General features: G+C 40.1%; 1 protein-coding gene and 1 long non-coding RNA gene across 3 annotated transcripts in view; one reads left to right on the forward strand and one right to left on the reverse strand.

The window, feature by feature from the left end:
• The first annotated feature begins 7,644 nt into the window (after window positions 1-7,644).
• On the forward strand, window positions 7,645-9,351 carry LOC146549730 (uncharacterized). Its single transcript, XR_014890412.1, has 3 exons — window positions 7,645-7,990; window positions 8,585-8,714; window positions 9,165-9,351. It is a non-coding gene; the product is annotated as an uncharacterized LOC146549730 (long non-coding RNA).
• Window positions 9,352-10,023: 672 nt separating this feature from the next.
• Window positions 10,024-23,007, reverse strand: part of slc66a2 (solute carrier family 66 member 2) — a 35,830-nt gene continuing 22,846 nt past the window's right edge. For both annotated transcript variants that reach the window (XM_085262375.1, XM_085262376.1), the window contains one exon: window positions 10,024-13,508. In XM_085262375.1, coding sequence (XP_085118501.1) covers window positions 13,298-13,508 — 211 coding nt within the window. In that variant the 3' untranslated portion in view covers window positions 10,024-13,297. The remainder of the gene's footprint in view (window positions 13,509-23,007) is intronic.

The following is a 23,007-nucleotide window of genomic DNA, read 5'->3' on the forward strand; positions in this document are numbered from 1 at the left end:
CATGCAGTTTATTATTAAGATCTCAATTCAGTATTTAATTATGTGTTGTATGATCTCAGTGCATTCATTTCCAGTGGAACACAGCTATTTACTCTCAACATAATGATATAACACTCATTCATCCGTCAGAGGGCTTTTCAGTCTGCTGGGATGTTTTGTTGTTTTAATTGGCAACTGACAGGAAGATTGTTCCCACATTGGCATCTCCATTAAAAGGCTTTGCCTGATGCACAGGGAGATGCTTCAGTAGCATAGTCTGATAGTTCATGCGTATATGCTTATGACTGATACCAGCCTCATGTGTTGCCAAAAAGCAAACTAGAATAAACATTAGCTTAGCTTAGCATAAAGACTGGAAATGGGGTGAATACAGGCACGATCTGATGCGATGTGTTGGTGCTGTTCCTGGATCATCAAAACTATTGTTCAACATTGCAAGTGATCATTTGCATAGTCGTGATGTAACCATTTTGTTTTGTGTAAACACCACACACCAAACCTTAACCCTCACCTCATAACCATAAAGACAACCCTAATTATAACCTGATCACCTAACCCTGACACTTAACTGCCCCCTTTTCAGGATGTTTTCTTGAGTGAACATCAGCAGATTTTTCCATGTCGTAAAACTATGACATCATAACAATGTGATTGGTCACTTCTAAACTGGACCGACATTGACTATGATGATTCTGGTACAACACCAACACTGGGATTAGGTACAGCTGAATACAGGGCTGGGTTAAGCCTGCTATGTTAGTGTGCACAGCAAGAAAAAAATAATAATCCTGAGCTAGTGTTGTGGTGGTCAACAGCTGAACACAAAAGGGAACCAGCTGAAAGTTGGAATCTAGACAAATATACATTCTAATCATATATCTGAAAGATCTGGAAAAAAAACTCGAGACTTTTTATTATCCTTCAAAGGTTTTTTTGGTTGTTGCTAGCTGAGTATAGTTCCCTGTGTATTTGTTTATTAAAGATACTAATGTTTAGCTCAGATTATAATAGCTGCCGTTATAGTAAAAAAGAAAGAAAGAAACAAAAACAAACAACTTTTGGACACAATTTTTTGTCCATATGAAGGATAGTTTTTCAATTAACTTACTCTAACACTGACACATGAAGATGTCCACCCAGGGTCTCCCAATCTATCCACAAAAGCATTCACGTGAAGAAGGTCTTGTTGACCTGTGACAAACATGGACAGGTCTACTGGCAGCAAAGTGGCTTTCAAAGAAGCAATGTGTGTGTGCGTGTGTGTGCGTGTGTGTGTGTGTGTGTGTGTGTGTGTAGTAGGAAGAGAACTGAAATATAAATATAAAAATGTGTGAACATAACTCACAGCGGGAGAAACACACATAGGGAGAAAAGCTGGCTGGAAAAGGGGCGACTGGGTCAGTCAATGGGCTTACCAGTATCACGAACTCATCATTACAGCACAGCAAGATCTCAGATTAACCTCCTAAGACCTGAACTCTTCCACAGCATGCATTTTTAATTTCTCTTGATATTTGGGCATATTGGGACCCGATGAATATAAAAATAAAGAATTACCAGATTTTTTTTTTTTTACCTGATTGAGAGCCACATGTGAGGATATTCGTTTAAAATTTCGATAGAACAGTAGCAGTATAACATCCTCGTAAGTGGATATCACTTGGTCTAAATAACCCAAAATGTGATGTCCACATATGTGGACGCCAGGTCCTAGGAAGTTAATTATAACTGCATATTTCATTAAAGCTTACATTTTCAATTCTAAATTAATTTGCTCCCTAGATGAAGGTTGTATCCTTTCAGATGCTACCATTATCACCCCCCCACCCCCCCCCCCTCCAATCTGTTGTAGCAGATGCCTGCCCCTCCCTGAGCCTGGATCTGACGGAGGTTTCTTCCTTTTAAAAGGGAGTTTTTCCTCCCCACTGTCACCAAGTGTTTGCTCATAGGGGGTGGTCTGATTTGGGGTTTCTCTGTATTATTGTAGGGTCTTTACCTTACAACATAAAGCGCCTCACAACTGTTGGTGTGATTTCGTGCTATAGAAATATAGTTGAATTCAAATGAATTAATATTGCTATTTTGAGCCTAACTCAATTCAATTCAATTCAATTCAATTTTATTTATATAGCGCCAAATCACAACAAAAGTCGCCTCAAGGCGCTTCATAGATACAGAGAAAAACCCAACAATCATATGACCCCTATGAGCAAGCACTTTGGCAACAATGGGAAGGAAAAACTCCCTTTTAACAGGAAGAAACCTCCGGCAGAACCAGGCTCAGGGAGGGGCGGGGCCATCTGCTGCGACCGGTTGGGGTGAGAGAAGGAAGACAGGATATAGAAATGCTGTGGAAGAGAGACAGAGGTTAATAGCAGATATGATTCAATGCAGAGAGGTCTATTAATACATAGTGAGTAAGAAAGGTGACTGGAAAGGAAAAACTCAATGCATCATGGGAATCCCCCAGCAGCCTACGTCTATTGCAGCATAACTAAGGGAGGATTCAGGGTCACCTGGTCCAGCCCTAACTATATGCTTTAGCAAAAAGGAAAGTTTTAAGCCTAATCTTAAAAGTAGAGATAGTGTCTGTCTCCCGAATCCAAACTGGAAGCTGGTTCCACAGAAGAGGGGCCTGAAAACTGAAGGCTCTCCCTCCCATTCTACTTTTAAATACTCTAGGAACAACAAGTAGGCCTGCAGAGCGAGAGCGAAGTGCTCTAATAGGGTGATATGGTACTACAAGGTCATTAAGATAAGATGGGGCCTGATTATTTAAGACCTTGTATGTGAGGAGCAGGATTTTGAATTCAATTCTGGATTTAACAGGAAGCCAATGAAGGGAAGCCAAAACAGGAGAAATCTGCTCTCTCTTTCTAGTCCCTGTCAGTACTCTTGCTGCAGCATTTTGGATTAGCTGAAGGCTTTTCAGGGAGTTTTTTGGACATCCTGATAATAATGAATTACAGTAGTCCAGCCTGGAAGTAATAAATCCATGAACTAGTTTTTCAGCGTCACTCTGAGACAGGATATTTCTAATTTTAGAGATGTTGCGCAAATGGAAGAAAGCAGTCTTACATATTTGTTTAATATGTGCGTTGAAGGACATGTCCTGGTCAAAAATGACTCCAAGGTTCCTCACAGTGTTACTGGAGGCCAAGGTAATGCCATCCAGAGTAAGAATCTGGTTAGATACCATATTTCTAAGATTTTCAGGGCCGAGTACAATAACCTCAGTTTTATCTGAATTAAGAAGCAGAAAGTTAGTGGCCATCCAGGTCTTTATGTCTTTAAGACATTCCTGCACTTTAACTAATTGGTGTGTGTTATCTGGCTTCATGGACAGATAGAGCTGGGTGTCATCAGCATAGCAGTGAAAATGTATGCTATGTCTTCTAATGATACTGCCTAAGGGAAGCATGTATAATGTAAACAGAATTGGTCCTAGCACTGAACCCTGTGGAACTCCATAATTAACCTCAGTGTGTGAAGAGGACTCTCCATTTACATGTACAAATTGGAGTCTATTAGATAGATATGATACAAACCACTGCAGTGCAGTACCTGTAATACCTACAGCATGTTCTAATCGCTCTAATAGGATATTATGGTCGACAGTATCGAATGCTGCACTAAGGTCTAGCAGGACAAGCACAGAGATGAGTCCACTGTCAGAGGCCATAAGAAGATCATTTGTAACCTTCAATAAAGCTGTTTCTGTGCTGTGATGAGCTCTGAAACCTGACTGAAACTCTTCAAATAAACCATTCCTCTGCAGATGATCTGTTAGCTGTTTGACAACAACTCAATTTAATTTCTTTAAATGTATTAAATATTATAAATTAATCCACCAATGAACATCACACAAACATAATAAAGTAAAAATATTTTTATTTGTGCAACTGTACTATGTGCCGATCTGTGCTTTTCTATGTGAGACTTGAAGACGACGTCTTTTACAAATGGCGATGCTTCTTTCCCACAAAAATGATTGGTTAGTAGGCGACATTAATCTGTTAACCGATGCATGCAAGGTGTGAAGCAGAAGTTGCCATGGCAGTGGATCCCAGTAAGAGGTTATAGCTATTAAGTTTTTAGCCACCTTTCTCACAACTGACCACCCAGAGTTGAACCTGAAATTATGTGAGGCTGATAATACAGGCCTCTGATTATGAACCAAAGATTGGTGTTTTTTCAAGAGAAGAAGTGACAAAATGTATCACCAGTGATACCTGTATTTATAAGTACATGAAGTTTGTTAGAGAGCAAGCACTCCCCAAAAGAAATTCTAGTTTTCTTCTCTTCAAAGAGGCTGACTAACTCTGACAAGTATTAAACATCCACCTTCAGGCAGTTAAACAACAGATCCCGGGAAAGCTTCATTCAAAAAGCAGTAACAGCTATTGTAAATAATTTCTACACCCTCACATGATTTCATGTAATTCCACAAACAATGCTTCATTTTCTTCATTTTCTCCCACTCGAGTGCCTGGTACTTTGAAGCGATACAACAGCAAACCATTTTCCCAAACTGTTGTCAAGCCGGAGGCGTCCAAGCGTGCTTGAAAGTGCAAATTAGGTTCAGGTATTTGCAAAAGGCCGTACAGGTTGCAAGGACGTGCTTGCCCTGGATTGCAGTCACTGGATTAAAAAATGTCATTAAAAAGTGTGAAAATACTACAGAGGGAACACTCTTAAAACTACTACATAATATTTCAATGGAAATAGAGTTTTGATGAGGAGCAGATGGTGTGTTTGAGTTTAAAAGGGTTTGTGCTTTGAGTCATAAATCCATAGCCTGAGGAAGTCTCTGACAAAAATGTGATAAAAATGATAATGAACACAGTCCCGTGTGAAAGGCTTAAACAATTTATTACACAAGTGCTTCCTCAAACTTGCAGAGCTGTATGTGATATACTCACGAGGTACGTGAATCAGGACTGGTTTGATTGTGGTTTGACTTCTTGTTTTCATTTCAGGTCTGTCACTGATAATAAATTCATTCAGTTTTCATCTATTGTTGATTTAGGCACTCTGTTTGGAATTTTAGCTCCAGTCCAGCTGGATTCCATCTCTCAAACCAGGTATGAGGATAAGTCTTGTGGCAAAAAAGAGGGTTAGATGTCTTTGGGAAAACCAACGTGGTGCTCTGTGACAGGGGTGTCAAATGTAAGGCCCGTGGGCCAGATTCAGTCTGAGAAAGACTCCAATCTGGCCCACCTGAATGCTTTGAAAAATGTGAAGGAAGATATAAAGTTTTGGCTTTTAACTAGATTTTCTATAGTGTAATTAGAAACTTTCAGTTTTATGATCACGGGTGTGGACAACGAGCTACCAGGACTTTTTCTGTACACGTTTATTCCTTGCAAATTGAACCCAGAGTCCAGATTTATTTCATGTACTACAGCAGCATTTCTATATCGTGTAGAAAAATTACATACTGTTATAATTGTTTTCCTTTTATTAAGATTTTGGCAGGATTAAATGTGCAGATAAACTTCTGTTCTGCTCTGTTTACCGTGTGATTTACAAGTCATTAGCCTGTGAATGTGCAGTCTCCCTTGGTTTCTCACTCAGATCCACCCCTCGCATGTCATCTCTGCTTTGAAAACACCACGAAAGCAACAGAAAACACTCAGCTTGACGCTTCACAATGGGACCTCGCTGACCACTGTGTGAGGCCATAGTGCAGTAACAAGCAGCTCCTGTCTGTCTTCCTTCTGATTGGCTGCCACTCACCTGGCTGGTGGGCGCCGCTGCTTCTAAACACGGTTGATATTGTATATATTGCAATTAGCCCAGAATTTTTTCATAACTCATTGACCTGGATACTGGAGGTAGGGACGTGATCAAATCAATTCAATTCAATTCAATTCAATTCAATTTTATTTATATAGCGCCAAATCACAACAAAAGTCACCTCAAGGCGCTTCATAGATACAGAGAAAAACCCAACAATCATATGACCCCTATGAGCAAGCACTTTGGCAACAGTGGGAAGGAAAAACTCCCTTTTAACAGGAAGAAACCTCCAGTAGAACCAGGCTCAGGGAGGGGCGGGGCCATCTGCTGCGACCGGTTGGGGTGAGAGAAGGAAGACAGGATAAAGACATGCTGTGGAAGAGAGACAGAGGTTAATAACAGATATGATTCAGTGCAGAGAGGTCTGTTAATACATAGTGAGTGAGAAAGGTGACTGGAAAGGAAAAACTCAATGCATCATGGGAATCCCCCGGCAGCCTACGTCTATTGCAGCATAACTAAGGGAGGATTCAGGGTCACCTGGTCCAGCCCTAACTATATGCTTTAGCAAAAAGGAAAGTTTTAAGCCTAATCTTAAAAGTAGAGATAGTGTCTGTCTCCCGAATCCAAACTGGAAGCTGGTTCCACAGAAGAGGGGCCTGAAAACTGAAGGCTCTCCCTCCCATTCTACTTTTAAATACTCTAGGAACAACAAGTAGGCCTGCAGAGCGAGAGCGAAGTGCTCTAATAGGGTGATATGGTACTACAAGGTCATTAAGATAAGATGGGGCCTGATTATTTAAGACCTTGTATGTGAGGAGCAGGATTTTGAATTCATTTTAACAGGAAGCCAATGAAGGGAAGCCAAAACAGGAGAAATATGCTCTCTCTTTCTAGTCCCTGTCAGGACTCTTGCTGCAGCATTTTGGATTAGCTGAAGGCTTTTCAGTGAGTTTTTTGGACATCCTGATAATAATGAATTACAGTAGTCCAGCCTGGAAGTAATAAATGCATGAACTAGTTTTTCAGCGTCACTCTGAGACAGGATATTTCTAACTTTAGAGATGTTGCGCAAATGGAAGAAAGCAATCTTGCATATTTGTTTAATATGTGCGTTGAAGGAAATATCCTGGTCAAAAGTCAACACGTCTCAAGGATCGCTCTAATCAAAGTTGCACACAATAATCACCCAATGGGTCGTCACTCATAGTGTGCTCACGGTCAATGGCGAGGTCATGTTCATCATTTTCAATGGATTTATTCGTCTTACAGTGCAGCCAGTTGGTGATTCTAGAATCTGTTGGGGCAGGGGCAAAAATTTACAAAAGGCCCCCCCACCCAGCGCTGGAGGGGCCTCTTGTGAGGGCTGAAGGCTCTGCCTCCCATTTTACTTTTAAATACTCTAGGAACCACAAGTAAGCCTGTGGTGTGAGGTGCAAAGTCCTCTATTGGGGTGATACAGTACTATGAGCTCTTTAAGATTTTTTAATTTAGGACAATGATTTTAAAGTTGTTTCTGGATTTAACAGGTGGCCAGCAAAGAGGAGCCAATATGTGCAAAATATACTCTTTCTTGTCCCTGTCTGTACTCACTGTAAGATTCTGGATCAGCTGAAGGCTTTTTAGGGAATTTTGGGACAGCCTGATAATAATAAATTACAGTAGTCCAGCAAGACGTTATAAATGCACTAGTTTTATGGGATCATTCTGAAACAGGATGTGTCTACTTTTAGAGATATTGTGTAAATTGAAGAAAGCAGTCCTACATAGTTTGATATGCACATTAAAAATGGTTCCAATATTTCTCACAGTGTTACTGGAGGCCAAGGTAATAAGATAAGATAAGATGAGACTTTATTGATCCCACGACAGGGAAATTTTTGCGTTACCTCAGCTCAGGTACAGATATCAGAAGGAAAATACAAAAAAATAAAAATAAAATACATACATATATAATATAAGTAAGATAATACACTATATACAATGGTAGCATACACAGTATGTGATTATGGATATGGTTGTGTTTATATGCAAGACAAACTATAAAGCTTAACATAATATCCTCAGGTTTGTCTGAAATTAGAAGTAGGAAATTAGAGGTCAATCAGGGGTTTATGTCTCATAAACATTCCTGTAGTTTAACCAGTTGGTTGTAATAACCTGTGAATTGAGAGCGATTGCGGACGAGCTACTACATGACCGATTGTCTTGTTAACTGACCATCCCAGAAATTTGGGCTTCAGTTTTGGTGAGTAAAATTCTCATGTTTTATTAGCCTGGTGCTTTCTGTGTGCTGCACTGATACCGTTCAAGAATACAGCTTGCTAACAAGCTAGCTAACATTAACTGATAAATTAGCATTCCACCTTTCATCAGTCCAAAAAAATTTGACATGACTGTGGTCAAAACACTAAAGTAGAAGCTTCAAAACTAATGGGTGATGTCACAGTGATGTCCAATCCATATTTTAGATCTATAAAAACTATAATCTATAGCTAATAGTCTAATAGAACAGAAAAGGTTGGAAACAGTGCCTTTAAAGCAGTCTGACAGTTGAGATTGCAGCTAATATGGACAACTTGTCAGTAGGCAAACCTCATTATTTGTCATTTTGTTTGAAATGAGTATCTACCACTGTAACAGTATAGGAAACCATAATTGGCCCACTTTATATCCTATTACTGCTCTATAGGCATTCTAATACCTGGGCCAATTGTTATCTCCAGCACTGAACAATAGCCATGCTGCTTGTGAACACCACCACTCACATTCAAAAAGCTCTTGAGTGGCTCTCTGTGAAGCAGCGCAGTCACTTTATTTAAAATATATTCATTCCATGCAGATAAACTGAATCTTAGAGGAGTACCCTGGTAAGAAGCCACCTGTCTGTGGCGGTTTGACGCAGCGGTGCACTTGTGAAGAGGTTTGATGCGACAACGTTCACAACACAAGGCCCTAGAGGAGTTTCAAAAGTGAGTGCCTCGTATGTTTTCAGTATTTATCACAAAGGGAAGCCTCTTTCTCTCACATTCACTCAAATTCCAGAGGCACTGAAAACAAAGAATTTTATTTCCAGGCCTGTGTGTATGAGGTCCTGACCTTTGAGTTTAAATTAGATAAGTTTCAAACACATTTCTGTCAGTTATGGTCCATGTGTCATTTCAGTTTATATATACAATACATATGTGTGTGTGCATGAATCAGGCCTAATCTATGAGAGACATATGTGGTGCAGTGAAAGGCATAAATAGGAACACATTTTGAATGTGAATCTGGATTAGAAAACATTTTTTCAAATCCATCTTTTTGATCCTTTTTTGTTTGGTGACTCTTATCTTTGTTGTGCCTCCTCTCTGTGCCTGCAGAGAGCTCCGTGTGGAAAGCCAAGCACATTACGATTTATGTTTTTATTATTGCTTCAGATGGCATGTGCCCAAAGCCCAAAGAAGGACCACGGCTGGTGGGCTTACACCTCCTTTGACAACTGATGCCTGCCAGAGCGACACTGTTGATCAGAGCAACGACGGATGTTGTCACAAGTCCCAAAAACATCTCCATCAAAAAGAAAAAAAAACAATAAGTAAAGACATGGCGCAAGAGTTTGTCTGAGTCCTTTTTATTGGGGGACAATGCCACATTAAATGCTTGACAATACTGGGTGGGTTTAAACAGCCTCAGGAACTACAGGTGTGTGGCCAGTTTAAAAGGAAAATGGATAAAAAAAATAGAGACATAAATCGCTGTACTAGGGTAAAAAAAACAAAAACACATAATAAACATACTTACAGAATGATATTTTTGGTATAGTAACAAACAAAAACATGAAAACACGTTCACATGACAAATGAGCAAAAAGATACAAAACACGGAGCAAACAAAGATAAATCATCACGTGCAGTGAAACAGTCACAGAAGTGGAACTCCGAGGTCAGTTTAATCTTGTTTCGCACAACAGGACCCTGTCAGGTATCTCACATTAACTCACACAACACACTCGGGCTCAGCACTGTCGGGACAGAGAACAGGCAATCTTACACTGGCACCTGAAGAGTTAATATAAAAAAGGACAAAATAAATACGTAAGCTAAAAAGATGTAAACATAAAAAAATACCCCCACCGATCCCTCAGTACCCGATTCTCACCCAACGTGTTTATAAAAAGAAGAAGCAGAGAATAGTCGTTTCTCGGCAGAACACAAAGATTTATTTTTGTTGCAGTTTTGTTCTTTTTGAAGACGAGGACAGGTCTGCTGTGGTACACAGGTCACTGAAGGGCTGACAGTCGTGCACCTTATGGTCTGGCATTCCTCCTCAGAGAGAAATGACAAAACAACAACAGTAACACAAAGAAAAAAAAATCATATGGCTGCCTCTGCGTTTAACAGGAAATGAATTTCATATGACAAAACGATGAGTAGAACCTGCCCTCACAGAGGACCTCACAATGATGTGGGGTCATGAGCAGGGGGGATATTAAAGGATGTTATTGGATTTGTCATAAATGATAAACTGGCCAGTCAGTGCTTTCTGCAGCCAATATGAGGAAGAGGTACGATCTTAGCTGAGCAAATTCTGAACTGTGAGTCTGTGAAGTTCATCTCTTTAAGGCATAATTCCAGTTTATTACAGCTTGGGCTTTGTGAACAACACCGCTCACAGAACATATCGACTTGGTCCTGCATAAAAACCTTTTCATAAAATGTATTTAACGTTATTATTGCTGTAAGGAGCGAAATGATGTTTGTGCACTTACACTTACTGGTCAATCCCGAACATTTAAAAAAGAAAAAATTCTAATAACACTGAGAACTCCCATTCATGGGAGCTCTGGTTTCATAGGGACTACTTGTGAAATAATTTAGAATGAATGGGGCTCTATGAAGCTCTATGTCATTGTTGGTTTATTTCAGAATGGCTTAAAATCATCCCACATAGCAGACAGGTCTGGGCCAGATCTGGTGTCAAGCCGGCACTGCTGGCTGACTTCTGGCATAGTAAGTGGTATGGGCCAGGCCTGGTGTAGATGGCACTATTTATGTGATGGCATGCCACATCTGGCCCGATTGTGGTTTGGTGTATGTGGCCCAGGCTCATAGAAAACAGGTCTTCCCTGGATCCGGCATCAAGCTGGCACTTCTGACTAACTGGTGTCATGGCAGAGTGAATGCGTCATGTTGTATAGAGCACTATGAGTAATCCGGGAAAGTAGAAAAGCTCTATATCAGAATTAGTCCATTCACTGTATGAACAGAGTTTTGTCATATTTCTTTTCATGCTACCATGTTCCAGCACATGTTGTTATTACATGGCTTGACAGTGTGTCTGCAACTGGCCTGTGGCTGCACACAACTTACACATGGCCAACATAGCGCAAAGAATGACGGCCCTTTGGCACAGGACCACCAGTGTGTCTGCAACTGGCCTTGTGCTGGCCCATGTGTGCCACCTCTGGCAAACCAAAGGGCCGTCATTCTCTGCGGTATGTGGGCCATGTGTAAGCCCATTGTGTGGGCCAGATCTGGGCCATACCAATTTTGCTATGTGGGATTGATGTAGCTCAGTTTTTAGATATGTTATGGATTATGATTGTACAATTAGGAGTGGCACAGCATCACGAGCCACTTTAGGGCATCCATGATTCTGATTTCAGGAAGGAACCAAGCAGCAGCAGAGCATTTCTAGCAGCAGCCTCCTGATAGTGGTCATCATCAAACTCAACAAAGTTTGTCTTTTTTATACAATCACAGTCTAGCGCAGATCGATGGATCTCAATGCCACAGCAAGATAGACGATATGGACAAAAGTAACGTTTGAATTCGAGTGTGTTCAGTGCCATTACCACAGGTGTATAAAATCAAACACCTATCCACGCCGTGTGCTTTTACACATGTTTGTAAAAGAATGGATCGGTCTAAAGAGCTTGATGAATTTGAACGTGGTGCTGTAACAGGATGTGCCTGCTCCAGATTCCAGTTTCTTGAAACCATATCATACTTTATCACATAAAAAGACATGGAGAAAGCTGTATAACGCACATATTTCTTTCACTATAACACCTCACAACAATGCCGTAACAGGCTGACGTCAGCATATTGTAATAAAAACATTTTAGCCCTTGCTCTTCGGAGGGAGCTGCGCTTTCTGAGTGCTCTTGTTTGTTTTTTGTCACACAAGTCTCAGTGAAATATTGGCATCAAGCTGCAAGCAAATGTAAAAATAATATAATTTGAAAAAGCTTTAGAGCGCTCAGCTTCTGGCCGTCAGTTGGCGAGACTTGCTTGCAACACAACAGAAACAGAAAATCTAGTCTATTGTGGTGAATGCAAAGCTGTCACGAGGCCTTAGAATAAAACATGATCCAATTCAGGACAGAAAAACAGCTTCTTGTTATCCTGCAGTTATAGCATGAATGTAGGATGATGTTCAAAATGAAACAGAAGCCGCAAACATCACTAAATTAAGCCCATGATGCGACTTTAAATGCGGTCGTCATCATAAAGATGAGTTCAGACTGAATGCGAAGCTAAACTAGCGCCTCGAGCTATGATTCAGCTGCTAGTCCCACACATAGAAAATTGGCTGCATCATGCTGGCAGCTTAAATTATTCCTTTACCTTTATGAAGCGCAGTTGTAGGCTCGCAGGATAAGTTTAATGATGTTAACACATCTTTGAGCATTTATTTAGGACGTTTTGGAAATGATGGAAATATATATAAAATGTCGTCAAGGGCTTTAGTATAAAAGTCTTGGCATTTGCTTACAAAGGCTAAGTCGCTCAACTTTTTGCTAGTCTCAAGGCCACTCACATTCATGACCAAACGTGAGGAGTTTTCTTCATTTGGTGACTTTGCTTTTCTGTATTTTTGTCGTGCAAGATTGAGTATGACAGCATATGTCGCCCAACAAGCAGGAGACTGACTGGCATTCCTCCACTGTGTTGGGAAAAAACAACAACAAATGTACATTCAGCAATGCTGTATATTAACATTTCTTTTTTTTTGTTTTGATTGATTTGTAACACATTACTGGCAATGCAGCAATCCATGTTGAAAATGTGGGTGCTTTAAGGCAGAAGTTCCAAGCAACATTCATCTTGAGGACGACACAAGCTGGTCCACTTTTCCTTGAGCACTGATTTCAGTGCGTGCATCTGCAGTTTGCATACGCTGGATGTTCATGTGCTGTGTGTGCATAATATTCTCCACATGCACAGGATGACTCAAGGTGTATTCTCAGAGACGTTTGCATTCCTATTAGCATGCATTGGGCCGCTTTGATAAGTCAAGAGGACAATAAATAAAACAGGCTGACGTTGTGTGTAACAAGTGTCCTTCGGGTATCACTGGAGACATTGCCACCACCTGGTGTCTGTGTATCTTTGCCTTATTTATGAGTGCGTTGGAGTCTTCATTTATACTAGGAGGTGAGGGGGAGCAGCAGCCTACATCATCTCAAGATGCTTTGGTGCGTGTGTGTTTATACATTTCCACAGTGCCTCGATAAGGCCTTCCTCGCTGCTGCTTTGTAGTGTCCTCAGAGATTATGCCGATGTTCTCAGAGGGCTTTGGCACTGGTGGTGTGAGAAACTGTGTGTGACACTGGTTTCTGCGGGTAGCGGCTGTAGTAGTAAACCTGGAAGAGGATGGTGATGTCCACGAAGACCTGCAGCAGGCCGCAAATCCAGAACTGCACCGGAGCCTGGGTGAGGAGGAAGTACCCCGTTTTAAAGGTGTCACCACTGGTCCACATCAGAACCATCTTGATGCTTGATGGAAACAAGAAGAGAAGAAGAGAAAACAATGTTAATATTGTAGCCCATTACTGTAGCTCTACCATTCTGTATCATTCTTTTGTTACCAGATTTACTGGAGTTAATTTTCTTTAAATTATTTTCAATGTTATTTTTCTAACAAGCACTTCTGACAACATGACAACAGTGTTGTAGAGCTTTGTCGTGCCTTCACCAGCCTTTGTCCAGTTTTTCTTTTTAGTATAAGTTGGTTAATACATTACTTCCTATTTAAAACATGATTAATAGACTTTAAAAGTCGTGTTGCGGTAATTCTCAATAAAAGCAAAGCGATTAGTAACAGGCTAGGTGTCTAGGGGTGCTGCATCAGAAATGCTGTTAGTGACTATTCTCTTAAGAAAGGGAAACAGAAAATGCTGAGGTATGCCAAACTACACAAGAACTGCACTGAAAATCGGTGGGAGCAGGTATGTACAGAGGATATCAGGAGGGAGGTATAACAGTGCCTAAAGACATCTGTAGAGCACGGTAGAGGCTCTGTCATGGTTTGGGCTGTTTTTCTGCCAATAGTGTTGACAATCTTATCAGAATTGATGGAATTGAAATGCATAAAAGTACTACCAGAGTTTGATCCACCAATTAATATCATCTGGAAAGTATCTGATTAGCAAAGGCTTTGGTTTTTAAGCATGACAATGATCCCAAACATACTGCCAGTGCAGTAAAAACATACCCGGATATAATAACTCAAAATTAAACACTATCGGTCATGGACTCTCATCCCCCAGAGCCTGGACCCCAATAGCAGTGTGGGATCATCTTGACAGAGATTGGAATAATCTACATCCGAAGGAAAACTTTCAATGTATTTCAAAAAGCCTGGAGAACTATTCCAGAAGACTACGTAAATTAATAAAACAGTTCAGTCTGTGTTGAGGAATGAAGAAGGTCATACCAAATATTGACGTTTAGGCTCATTAGAATTGTATAAACTCTTTTTGCCTTCTATGCGGTATTTCCATATATCGTTGCACATATTTCAGTAAATAGCTGCACCCATTTCCCATCATCCATAGAAAGAATAAAGAAATGAGAGACTTTTTTTCCATAATACTGTTATTGCATCAACATGGTTGTTGCAAAAACAACAATGGCAAAAAATGTCATTAGGAAATAAAAATAGAATCCTGAAGAATATGTGCAAAATGAAACTGTTTAGTATTAATGAGTTGTAGACTGCTGTTACAGAGGAAACCAAATTACTGATGGAATAATTTGTTCTCATATTGAACACTTAGGGCCTGTCCGCACATCAACTTCCACATTAGCATTTTGACCAGACCTTTAATGCATCCTGGCTTCATTTCTATTTGGACTGATTTTTTTTTTACTCCATTTGGTCACCAAAACCACATGTTAATGACAGCAGGACACGAGGTCTGAGAGATGCAGGCAGCAAAGAAATAGGAAATATGACACAATAAGTACCAGGGTAAATTGAAGTAATGAATCTCTTCAGGTTGCATGCTTCTTATTAACTTTGCATCCTGTGGCACATTTCTAACTATAAAATTCTGCTTCCGGTTCATACCGAGCTGTTCACAGAGTGCACGTGAGACAATCCAGACATGAATTATGCAGTTATCGCTCTACAAGTGACTGGAGATGAGCGCCCACATGACTTGGAAGAGCCAAAGTTCCTCTAAGCATAATCATCATCCTCTCACTGGCACTGGAAAGCACTGTGAACTCAACTAATGAGATGGAAAGGGAAGCCAAACAAGAGTCAGCGAAAAAAGAACAAAGGCCTGGGGTCTGAAAACACACTTTCTCATACATGTTATCCTCTCCCAAGATAGAAAAACACAATGTACAGCTGCGTATCAAGTAATGCGAGGACATCAGTTCAAAATTGCTTGTAAAGCTCTCTGAAAAGTTTGGCTTGGTGGTTATGGGTGTTTCCCGCTCTCTTTTATGACAGCATCAACAAATCCATCGCCTTCTGCAGAGCTCAGGTACACTCGAATCTGTTTTTAGTTTGCTTGTTGCATTTTTTTTTATTATTTGTTTGAGGCAGAAATACACACAGGCAATGCAGACAAAGAAAGGACTGAACCAGCAGTGTGCCCACAATCCACTCATAGACGTACAGAAGGAGGTCTTGTCAGATGAGCCTCCTAAAGCTACCAGCCTACAACAATGTGAACACATGCTGCGATATCTGAAATCCTTTCACTCAAGCGTGTTAGCTTGGTTGGTCAGCACTATTTGAATGAGCTTTGCAGATATCTTTTTTTCTGCCACTGAGGCAACTGCTACCCTGAATTTGAAGGGCTGGTATATATCCAGTGGTATCTGACTCTGTGAGATACTGCTGGATATGAGTTTTATTGCCCGGGTCTGGAGATATGTTTATCTGAGATTTAAAAACTGTGAAAAAGTAGAAGAAAGCATTTCCTTTTGTGGTATTTTGTGGTATTAGCCTTGTATTTGATCTGTAGTGCACTACCTTTTTGCTTTTCACATTTCTGCCCTCATCTGGGTAGTGACCAAAATAATGTTTGGACATCAGACTAGAAAGCCTCTAGGTGACTGTCCTGGATCGCTCTCTACCAGAAGTGGCTCCGGGACACACAGAGCACATGCTGGACAGATAACGCTCTTTTTCCTTCTTTCTTGGGCAGCTTGTGTCCCTCTTGGAGGACCGGTTAGGCAGAGGGACTAAGGATGCTCCCGCTTAGACTGCTTCCCTGCGATCCAGACCCAGTTAAGCATCAGGATGGATTGATGGCTGGAACTCAGTTCCTGACTGTGACTCATTAGGCTGCTTGCCTTTACTTTTATCAACTTGTAAAAGCTAATCAGGTTTTCTTCTTCCCTGACACTGCTAGGCAATGAATGTGATTACCAATGAGCATTCAATCAATGTCACCTACTGAGCTGAATCAGACAGAGCCAAACTGGCCTTCAGTGTGTAATGCCAGGACACAGCGTGTTTCCATCAATGTTAAAAAAATTCTGTGACATCGTTCCCCTAGAATCAGCGTTCACATATTCTAGAACTGAGAACCATTAAACTTAAGTGTTGACCAGCTTTTATTTTTGTTAATCAAATAATAGCTATAATTCTGAAAAACTTCTTATTGATATTCTGGAAAGCAGACACTAAATCTATGTCTTTGTTGTCCTGTATGGGATTCATATATTTAACCATTTCAAAGGTTTACAGAGAGTGGTCTGAAAAAGACAAAATATCCAGTGAGGGCATTTCTCTGGGTGAAAATGGGCAGAATAGATAACTCATTACAAAAAAGGTATGTACAAGATGTCAAACCTTGAAGTAGCTTTGATGTGTTGTACACTAAACTGGTTACACCTTTCCACAGTCCAGGGAAAACAACTCTGTCTTAGTCGTCTGTGATCTCAACAAAACACTTTCACCGCATTAGTCTTACTGAATTCAACACGATGCTGATTTTATAAAATACGGTCTCCATTAGGTTACACAACAGCAATAAAGTGCAGTGTGCTTACTGTGAACGTTATGAAAAAACCCAGAAACATTTGACCTGTGGCTGATGTTCAGGGCATATTTCACCGTCTGATATGAATGTTCCACTAAGAAAGTAAAGTACATTTAGTTGCAGTTCCCAGTGCCCCGCGGATCCTCTGATAGAGCATCCTGATTAAACATGTCGCAGTGTGATGCTTTGATTACTGCAGCAGGTGAATCATAGTGATATGAAGATAAAGAAGAAACAATGAATCGTTGTGTTAGCAGATTTCCTGCCTTTCTATAAGCCGCTTAACAAATGTAAAAGGGAATGGGGTGGAGGAGTGGCTTGTCACCCCAACTGTGTGCACTTTAGCCACACTGCCCAAAAAGCTTTGGAGCCAAATCCCTTCTTGCATTATTTATATCGCCAACCTCACCTTAGACTTATGTATTTTTAAGACGATTTTTTTTGTTGGGTTTTTTTGTTGCAGATTTTGTCATTTTTCTTACACTCCTTTCTAACATTTCTCCAGCTCCTTCCCTGAATCTTTTCAAAATGTTTGCACTGGCATCGTTTTCTCCATTTTTTTAAGCATGTCTCTCTCCTCATCCATTCAGCCTCCCATCAACTCTCTATACCCGTTTGTATTTGCATTCCCTATACCTGCTGTCCTCACACCGCTCTTTCTCCACGAGGAGCTTGTTAGCACTGTGAAAACAACCCCCTCCAAACATCCCCCAAAAAACCCCACCACCCACACCTCCCTCAGTGGCTGCTGTCTTAGTTATGGTGCTGAATCTGGATGTAAAGATAAGAGAGGGAGGATTCTTGTTTGACCAGTTCCTTTGGTGGTTCTCTAATAAGATGTGGCAAAGGCAGGGCTGTGGGGAGAGGGTGTCTGGCTACTTATCTGTCACCTTCTCTGAGACAAATGAGGGGCGGAGAGTGCCAACTGAGCTCTGGGCTCAAATGGCAGCAGTGGAAAAGTATAAGCTGCACTGACCACACAGTTTCTACACTGGGTTGCAGATGCATGGTATGGTAACACTGGCTAAGTACAAACTGTCTGTTTATTTGTATCCATTTTCAACATGGTGCACCAATAAAACCAGCAAAGACTGTAAACAGAGTAGTTATAAGCTGTAGAAAAGCATCAAGTTTTTCTATAGCTTATTTTTTCTCAGAATTCTGAGAAAAAATAATTCTGAGGAAAAAGTCATTATTCTGAGATTAAAGTCATAATTCTGACTTTTCTCAGAATTTTTTTTACTGTTTTATTTGTTTATACTGAGAGTCACATTTAAGACAAACTTCCACTGCCTTCCAATGGACAAAACTTGATTTATCTTTCCTTGTCAATGAAAGTGTGTTTTTCTAAAACGCAGTTTTACAATGCTAGCAGTTCTGTGCCAATTCATTCATCTTTGTTTAAAAAGCCTATAAATAAATCAGGCACACGCTTCAACCTCAGCTGTGCTATTTGCCATTTCTTGGGACAAAGCACAAACCCAGCACATGCAGAGGCCAGGGTAGAAACTGTCTGGTTCAGCGCCACAGTAGTTCTCCACTTCTGCCATTTCAGCCCAGAGCACAGCGTGCTGACATCAACAGCTAATCAGAAAAGCATATTTCAGTTCCACAATATGATGTATACAGTAAACTAGTATAAAGTTATAAGGTTTATGTTAAAACAGAGGATCTGTTGTCCATCTATTTTTAGTTGGTTTTTTAGCACATTTCTTTTTTGTGCTTCACTCACACAATGTAATTTCAATTCACTGTCTGGCACAAATTTGTAAAAAGCATAAGGCAAGGATATGAAACTGTGGAAACCTGGAGGCAAAAAACCATTAACAAATTGACTATGATGAACAGAGTAGCAGTGACAACAGAGCTGTAGCATTACAGGAGGAGCTTTTCCGATGGCGGGTTGCCAAGTGGCTTACAGATGTACAGCTAGGCCTATGAGATTTTTCATTTGGATTCTATATTGACTCACTCTTACAAAGTTATACTGTCAAAGCCCGGTACTTCTCTCAGCTGAACTTAGAACTTTTGCATTTTTACAAGACAAAACAAAAACAGTGGGGTCATTCCATCAAGTTTTAATCCAAACATTAAGAAAATACTATTTCTATTCAACTTAAATGCTGAGTCGAGCAAATATGCCAAGTTCTATCACAGGGCAGCTGTGGCTACAACTGTAGCTGCCTCCACCAGTGTGTGAATGTGAGAGTGAATGAATAGCAGAATTGTAAAGTGCTTTGAGGGTCTTGAAAAGCGCTATATAAATGCAATCCATTATTATTATTAAAAGCAAAGATTAGACTATCTGCTGATATTTAAGTGCCATTAAAGACAAAATTCAATCAGAAGATGGTTTATGAAGGCCCGCATACCATTTTACACAACTAACTACTAATTTACTAATTTTCTTTAAATAACGATGCTCAAGATTGTATCATTTTGCTGTTCTTTGTGGTCTTTGCTGTCTGGTTGTTCATTCATACATTTATTTACAAAAATATGACTTTAGATCAACAGTTCATTCTCAAAAGAGCTGTAACCCTGAAGGATTGAAAAGAAACAATCCCATTATCATTTAATCATCCAAGAAAGAGAAAGCAGGACCCCGAGTGATGGATCAGATGGAGAGATTTCGTGTTGGACGAATGATCTGAGGATCCTGCAGCTGCGGTGATCCGAAGCTCTGCCTGACAGCCCTGCTACACACAAGCGGTGCCATGCACCAGACCACAGGTGATGGCCTGGCTGCATCAGCAGTCAGTTCAGATCTACCCAAGGCACATGGCAGTGTGTGCAGACAGCAGCCTGCAGGCTAAATATGGCTCTGGCACCGTTATCTAGCATACTGGGATGCAGCTCAAAATCACAAACCTTATAAGGCTGCAGTTGGCTGTCTAGATGTCCCATTTCTGTGTTTTGTGTTTGTGTGAGCCTGTATGTGTTGTTGTGTTTTATTTGTTTAATGGTGGGCTGGTCAGCATCAGTATGTACCATCTAATAATAGCAGCAGCTTGAAAACTGTTACCACAGCCCCCCTCAAAACACAGGATACACATGCCACAAACACCCCTTTAATCCGGCCTAATGTCCTCCTTAAAGTATCTGCCTTCACAAATATTTATTGTAGACTGGCTGAGATAGTTTCACTTGGTTCCAAGACCAGTGGCACCCACATGATTCAAGAAAACATCTAAATGATCTATTAAGCAGCACTTAAACTCGTATTAACATATCTTCTGTCACTTTCTAGAATTAAATGTCAGAAAATGGATTAAAAAGCCAATTATGTATATTATGTAAGCAAATACTCCACTTTCCGAGAACACTAATAAGAACTGAACACTGTTTTATATTATAAATAAAAAAAATAAATGGTTATAAATTCTAGAGTACAATGAATAAAAGAATAACCATCCAGCCATTCTCTTCCGCTTATCCTTTTCAGGGTCCTGGACCCTGGAGAGGTCGCCAGTCTGCTGCAGGGCTAACACATACAGACAGACAACCATTTGCACTCACACCTACGGGAAATTTAGAGTTTCCAATTAACCTATCCCCACTAACTGGATGTCTTTGGACTGTGGCAGGAAGCCGGAGTACCCGGAGAAAACCAACGCAAACACGGGGAGAACATGCAAACTCCACACAGAAAGACTTCTTGCTGTGCAGCAGCAGTGCTAACCACCGTGCTGCCTAAAAGAATAACATAGGAGAAAATTAGCTCCAGATTCAGACTGTTTTGAATTTATGCATGTCTTAATTCATGATTTTATTAATTTTTGATTAATTAGGATTTCATAATTAACAATAAAAAACTGAATTAAAATTAAATATTAATCATAATGTCATTTATTAAAATGAGGTTTTGTTTAGAATAAATTTATGCAACCCCACCCCCCAAAAAACACTTATATCTCAAAAATTTAAACTTGCTTTCTTTTACGCAGACCTGTTGTGATTAATGTTGTGTTAGCCCCTAAAAAGCCCCCCCCCCCCCAAAACAAACAAACAAAACAAACAAACAAAAAAACCCAGTCAGAGTGAAATTTTCAGTTTTAGCAAATAGCAGCTGGCTGCAGGAGGGAATAAGAAGTATAAACATTCGCTGATAAAAGCCGAGGCTGACAAAGATGATGGGGAGCATTCACTTTATCCTTATGATAAAAAAAAAAAATCATAACTACTGGAGGCTGCCAATGACAAATTTGGTTTAGCATTCGAATTAAAAGAATGACATTTAACTTAAAGTTATGTATACTGGGAAACATACGATTATGATTGATGAGGTTAATATAACACCTGAGGGTAAATAAACAGATAACTAACATGGTTTCAGATCTGTCTTCATGGACATGAGCCATGTCTTCCCGAGTTCCCTTCATGATTAAAAACAACAACAACAACAACGATAACAAAACAGTTTTGCTACCTCCTGTCTGGTGCAGCGATGGTGTATGTCTACACGCTGAGTACATCTGAAATGATTCATAGCAATATCTACCCCGCTTCAACTCCACCCACTGCCTACTGGGGAGTGTGGAGACGTGCACTACTGTGAGTCTGAATATATAAATACTAGAAAGTGGTGTAACTTAAAATATACCTACAGTCAGAGTGGGAGCTTGCTGCCTGGGCCATTAATTGAGAGGAAGTCAGCATTATCCTTTACCATGTGGACATGTTTTTTTTTCCTTTTTAGTTCCAGGCACTTACAGAAAGTAGCTCTCTTGTTTACACGTGTGCATTTCTTACTTCCTCTTAACTACACATACCCCGAACACAAGAACAAACCTGATAGTAACACTGCAGCCGAGTTCTAACCTTGAAAATTGTAAATTGAAACACAACATCCTTCCCTTTATAGATTTTCGCTTCATATCTCACACACACACACACACACACACACACACACACACACACACACACACCTTGATTGTTGGCTGAGGTAAGTAACCTAGCAACAGCCTGCCAGACTCAACAGGTTGTGCTCACGGGAAGGAGAGGACAAACAATAAACAGGACTGGAAATGACAATGTCCTCCTTTTGAGGAAGATTTAGCTTCAGACTGTGCAGTAGGGTAACAAAAGAAAAAGCAGAACTAACAGGAAGCTTCATGTTCTCACAGACTGGGGGCTGGAGTTCTTTTGGCTATATTTGAACTAACTCTATGGATAACAGAGATACAGGGACTACACTGTGTTTATCATTTGAGAACTAATGAGACTGTATCACTGACAATTTCCCCCTGCTTCATATAGCTTAATCTATATGATCTCAATTTATTAGCAGGTTTATATTTTATACTAATAATTGAATTCTGCTAAATAGTGGAAAAAGCTTTAATATAACCATTGGTCCCACACAAACAAGCAATTAGTTATACTGATTTCTGGTGTTAGTAAAACTTTCAAATAAATAGATTCTTTTAACAGAGTAAGAATCATATATGGCCATATGGCCTGGTCTAAAAGCAGAGACCTTTCATATCCTATAATCTGGTTTCCCACATAGTTATATAACCTTGAAAGTTTACCAAAATGCACTTTTTGAAGTTTTCTCTAGTGAGAACAACATCCTGGGCACCAGTGCTTTTTGTTTACTCTACATCACTGATGTTAAATACTGCCAGCGTTGTTACTGAAACTATGATACACTCCATGATCTCGATGGTCAAAATGAGATTTCGTTTCTTATGATGCTTGGAATTGTATTGTTGTAGCATCTATACCAGTATAAAGTGCCTGCAGGAGATCATTGTTGTGATTTTGTGCTATATAAATATAATGTAATTGAATGGGTTAACAGATATGGTTGGAGTTTGAGCTTCATGGAGAAAAAAATATTTGTCTGCATATATCTTTAATAGATTTCTTTAAATTTAAACACATAAACTGACATTATTATTAGAAGTTGGCACCGTCTTCCATGTAAACTTGGTTCTTGAAGGATTGCTCCAACTATTATAGAGCAATCCTTCCAACTATTATAA

This window comes from Mchenga conophoros, linkage group LG22 (genome assembly GCF_057382185.1).
Source record: "Mchenga conophoros isolate Kocher_MC1m ecotype Shallow Benthic linkage group LG22, M_conophoros_male_GT1.1, whole genome shotgun sequence".
NCBI lineage: Eukaryota > Metazoa > Chordata > Actinopteri > Cichliformes > Cichlidae > Mchenga > Mchenga conophoros.